At 50.1% G+C, this 5,567-nt stretch overlaps 1 protein-coding gene across 1 annotated transcript in view; it reads right to left on the reverse strand.

The window, feature by feature from the left end:
• Positions 1–3,586: 3,586 nt before the first annotated feature.
• The window catches only part of AURANDRAFT_72573 (hypothetical protein), a gene marked incomplete at both ends in the record, with an annotated part of 5,226 nt that continues 3,245 nt past the window's right edge, over positions 3,587–5,567 (reverse strand). The window contains 2 exons of the mRNA XM_009042841.1: positions 3,587–5,286; positions 5,359–5,436. Of these exons, the coding sequence (XP_009041089.1) occupies positions 3,736–5,286; positions 5,359–5,436 (1,629 nt within the window). The remainder of the gene's footprint in view (positions 5,287–5,358; positions 5,437–5,567) is intronic.

The raw sequence follows: 5,567 nt of genomic DNA on the forward strand, positions 1-5,567 counted from the left end.
CACCTGTAATAGGTGCTACTCCACGAAAGAGGTTGATCGTGTGAACCCTAAATTTCCTCTGGCCGCGAAGAGTGAGCTCTACTTTGAATCTACACCCCCTCCAGGATCTAAAATCATACTATAGGCTTGGCGAGAGGATCGGTTGATCGCATGCTCTGTGTTCGATATGATAATTCAGACTTTCAGGGTGAATTTTACCATGCTATATATTGTGACGCTAGACCACAAGTGTTTTAAAAAAATCCATGCCATTTCGTGGATGACAGGGGGCCTTATACTTAGGACCCAGGCTTGCCAGGCTCTTCCAGTTTTGAAAGCACTTTTGGACAAAACGAATATGATTATGCTCAATGGAAGCAAAATGCATTAGTCAGACACCGTGCCCAGATCCTGACAATCAAGACAATTATTTGCATCATAAATTACCAGGCTTCCTACGCAACAGACAAGACGTACGATTTTGGTGACTCTGTAGGAGTGGCGGTCTCACTTGGCGCGGCTGGAGAAGATGACTACGTGAAATGTTCGAATAATATGCTAATCCGATATAGACTGTGACCTAGGCGACAGCATTCGGTGGCGTTCTTCCGTTCCCAACTACATCGCATCTTGGAACGTAATAGCATAGGCTGACTTCTTGGAGCTTGATAGGTGATTTCACAGGTGCTCTGACTCTGGTCGAGTGCATTTTTCAAAGTCAGCTGACAGCGAAGACGGAAAGTCGTGTGGAAGTTGCTGAGAGTCATAATTTGTTTATTCCAGGCCCGAGACGAAAGTATGCATTCAAGTGTTTGAGACGAATGAGCTTGAGATTGCCTGCGAAACCGGTCCCCTCGATCACAGTAGAATGAGTCGCCTATACATTGGAAGTTACACGGGTGCATCTCCCGCCAGCGATGACTGGATTGAGGCCCGCGTGCTTGTCTTATACAAACGTGCATTTAGTTTAGTCAGGGGTATCAATTCAAATCACATGTTTCTATGGGGACTATCGCGATGTAGGTAGCCATTCGTTCGATTACCTGGCAAAACTTCGAAACGGGTGAGTTGAGCCAATATGACAGCGTCCTCAATTGCAAGTCGATCTATGAACGAGTGCCGACTACGACGCCGCTGCCCTCTCTCGCTGCGACGCCTACACCATCCAACGCACCGAGTCAATGATCAGAATTCGACTGGCGCCGTAATAATAGATTCTTATACGTAATGGTATTGTGATAGGCAAGACAGCGGCGGACATCTCTGGGCCAGTGCCCGCCCCAACAGAATTTGTTCCAGTACCCACCGCTTCTAGCCAGCGTTGCACATTCGAGAGGCACCCTTTCATATTTCGGTGCACATAGGCAGACACTTGTCTACTGGAGTCTGCTTCAAGCCGCCCCCTGACACCTGCATGTCGAAACGCCCTATTAAATGTCCATTATACTCTGATACATCGCACAAACTCCGAGAACAATATTGTCGCTGCTTATGTTGACCTCGTACATCTTGAGCTCAGAACATTCTTCTCAACAGAGTAGTGAACAGATTTTAAATGCTGCATAATCTCACGATGGACACAGGTGTTGACTGATGTTCCACTTGCAGCATCGAATGATGATGGGAAAATTGTGCTACAGCAAGAATATTCGGTGGAGTTTCAGGACGTTTCAAACAGCCCTCGCAACCTAGCCAATCTCATCAACAGAAGCAAATCAGGAAATCCGGGATACATATACGGTCGTCCTGTACTTGCTGGGCACGCTATAGCAGCGACGTCACAGCTCGACGCGGTATCACCTCGTGCTCGGGGCCTTCAACTTCTGGGTGCTGACAACGATGGTACTTGCACGGACGCTGCCACTGAAAGAGCCAAACATCCGGAGTCCAGATCCTTAAATGTACTTCATCATTACTACAAAGGTCACCTTATCTTTTGGGGTGGACATGCGGTCAGGGTGTCTACTTCAGCTAAACTACAGCCAGGTACAAGACTTTTGTGTGCGGAGGCCCTTTGTCCATTGAGATTGTGGCAAACAGAGCACCTGGGAATACAGGTCGGTCACGGAGTGCACGTCACGGGGAATGCTGTCCCGTGCTTGCCTGTGTTCCGGTATTATTGACTCACAAAATGTCATCTCCAGGCGCTATTTTAACGTCTCAAACATATTTGATGCCAACAAAATCAGAATACCCGACGCACTCGCGACGCCCCGTGTTCCGAGTCTCGTGTCTAAACAACTGCAATTGCATAGATTGGGCTATTCGGCAATGCAGACCCGCTCGATGCATCACAGTGGGTCAATGTCGACGTGCAACCCACGATAGATGCAGCAGCTTGGCAGGAGCGGACCTGGACATGCGAAAATGCAGTGACTTCAATGAACTATCGTGCGAGCCAGCGACTGCAGTGCACCGATGCTGCTGCCCATGTGTGCTCTTAGGTTTTATTTGGGGTTACGTTGGCTCTCGCAGCAACCCACAGGCAAAAATAATTGCAGTACGGCTGGATTTTGGAAAATCAGACATCAAATATCGCTTTGATAGTAACTCAGAGGACAAAAAACAAAGCATCACTATCACAGCCACCGCAAGCTTCATTCAGCGAACTGGTGGCTCAGATGCAAGCTCACCACCATCACCCCCGGTTGCTATATCTGTTCCTTATGACGTATGGTATCCTTTCAAGATTGACTCACACGCAGGGTTTGCGCCCCCGGGAATCTTGAAAACTACTTTCATTATTTTCGTGCTCACAACATTCCACCTCAGTCGCCAATCGACGATGGCGCTATAACTCGGCGCGGGGCCACGTCGCAGCCGCCTTTTGATCGACCTGCCTGGAGTGGCCCCAAGCAGTCCACCCCCAGCGACTAGTCTCAATAGGCCGCGTGGTTTAGGGGGCTGGGGCCCCCGGGGCCTTCTACTGTAGTAATGGGTCTCAGATTTCCCGCAACGAAACTTTGATGGGAAGTAAGAAATGACTATAACCTAGCTTAATCCTGGTAGTAAGCAGTTAACCGGGGTTAGGTGGGTCTCCTTAACCTCAGCGGGGGGCGACGGCATGGGCGCACACTTCAGACGCGCGAATAAGACAGGGTGCGGTCCTCGGGGGTAGCATCTGAGCACACTTCGCAAGGGGGACTCGGGGTCGGGCATTCCAGAACTTCAGCCCGCTTGTCTCGGGAACACGCAGAGGCTGAGATCTACTTCGTAACTGCCATCCCCGCGCGCGCGCGCGAAAAAGACGCCAGTTATCTCCGCTTCTGCGCGTCGCCCGAACCAGCGGATTGTTTTTTCTGAATCCGCAAGATGATTCAGACCTTCTATGCGGCCAGCCCTGGGGTAAGTCGCTGGGCTCGCCAAAGCGGACGGATGACTGGCCACTCGCCAAAACCCGCGGGCTACTAGTAGCTTTAGTTACTGCTTATCGAACGCGGCCCAGTCTGTGCCGTAGCCGCCCTCGTGGAATATAACCCTGGCCATGATGAGGCTATATCCACGGCGCCGACACCGTCGGATTGCCCGGCGGCGCTCTCGACTTGCGCTCCATTCGGTGGCGATCACGGCGAGCTAGGGAGCCCTCGCGTGTTGTCCCCTCCCCCGTCTCTGCAGGGCGATTGTATAAACATGGGTGGCTACTGTCTGCCAGGAGATGCCCGCGTTTTCGACCAAGCAGGTGGGGGCGCAACCAAAGGCGCCGGGCCGCCTTTGGGACTTGCTTTCAAGGCCAATATGGCAAATCTGAATACTAGTCTAGTCCCGCAACTTGAGGAAAATCTTTTTCAATTGGCGAGCCTCGTAAGACACATTGTGTGTCACCTCCGCAGGGTGGTTGCCATCTGGGTCTACGGTTGGCGTGATTACCGTGGTGATATTTGCGCCATGAGAGTCACAGGCTTCCAAAAAATTAATAATTTCGTGGACTGAAGCATCTTTTAGCATGAGCATATGTTTTGCCATGTTCTCGGCAAGGGCCAAGAAACAGCGTTTGGAGTAGTACCAGGTATCAGGTCCAAGCTTTTTATCATAGGGCTCTAGAGACTTGATGATCCGCGAGATACCAAATTCAAAATTACCCTTGGCGCAGTATAACGTTCCAATGACAAGGTTGACAATGCAAAGGTGGTAACATTGGCGGTCAGGCTCGGTGTAGGCCAGCCGTTCTTCCTCTTTCTCAATCTTTCGCATGAGCTCCTCTGCCTCCTCATTTTGAGATGTCATGATATACGAAACGCAAAGGTTAGCAAGGACAATAGCGGGGACATCCAATATATTCTCTGATTTCTTTTTTACAATGGGGTCATAGTAACGAATCGCCTCCTTGAATTTTGACTCCTGCATAAAAAAGACATGTGCGACGTTGAGTTTCCATACCTCATGTTCCGAACAAAACTCAGCGCTCTGTCGAAAGAGGCGCTCGACCATAGGGTAGTTCTCTTTGTCCCAGTAGATTCGGGCCATGGCCATGAGGACGGGAATGTAGCGTTCGAGGGCCTCATCGTAAAATTTAAGAGATTGCTTGATAGCCTCGTTATCACGAGATATCCGCGCATCTTGAATAGCCTTGGTGAGCTTGCGGAGTTGGTCAATATGCTTATTCGTAAGGTCATCGTACTTGCGGTACGCCTCCTCTGGAGACGTTTGAACCATTATTGACGCATCTAGATATTCGAAAAGCTCGTTGGATAGGAACTTATACGTCAGGTGCGTGTTTTCTGCCAGAATATCCGCGGCTAGGTCGTAGTAACCAAATTTGCAGTGCAAGAGCAGCAAATTCCCAAAGGTTTCTGGAGGAAATGGGGGGTTTGAAAGCAGGAAATTCAATTTCCGAAAGCCTGTAGAAGGGTCCTCGTCCATATGCACTAATGCCTGGTTGTGGAGTGTGACTGCATCCAATTCCTCCTCCTGGCGTGGTGGCATATCACTCAGGGCTTCCTTTGCAGCATCTAGGTTTCCCATCTGGTATTCTATTGCTGACTTTAGGTTGAACGCTTCCACGAGACATGTTTCCTGCAGGACTGAACTGTTTCCCACGCTTCGCACATCAATGCCATCTGTGTTGCTTCCCACACTCAGCTCAGGGTGTTCTCGAACTCCACGTTCGATGATTTCTGCAAGGCTCTTCAGTGCTGCTGCGTACTGTTTCTGTTTGTAATAGCATAAAGCGACGTTACACGCGAGGTCTGCTTGGTAGCCCAAAGTATTCATGGCCTCTATGTACTTGCCGCGCGCCTCATCATACTGTCCCTCTTTGAATGCAATCGCAGCATAGTTGATAATTGTTTCTGGGTCGTCCGGGAGACACTGATCAAGAAGCGATTTGCACCCACTCAGTTCGTCTTGCTCGTATTTGATGGCTGCCTGCAGAGAAATTACCCGTTGGGCAAACTGCGGGCTGTCTACTCGTAGGGCTGCGCGAGTAGCATCGGGGTATAAACCAGCCTTGTAAAGAGCCTGAGCATAGTAAAGCTTGTACCTACCAAAATCACACGCTGCGTCTTACGCGAAGACAATCGGCGGCGCCGTTCGTACTCTTCGACGTCGGGGCAAATCATTACAAGCTCCTCGTACGTCTGGGCTGCTGA

This window comes from Aureococcus anophagefferens (genome assembly GCF_000186865.1).
Source record: "Aureococcus anophagefferens unplaced genomic scaffold AURANscaffold_38, whole genome shotgun sequence".
Lineage (NCBI taxonomy): Eukaryota > Pelagophyceae > Pelagomonadales > Pelagomonadaceae > Aureococcus > Aureococcus anophagefferens.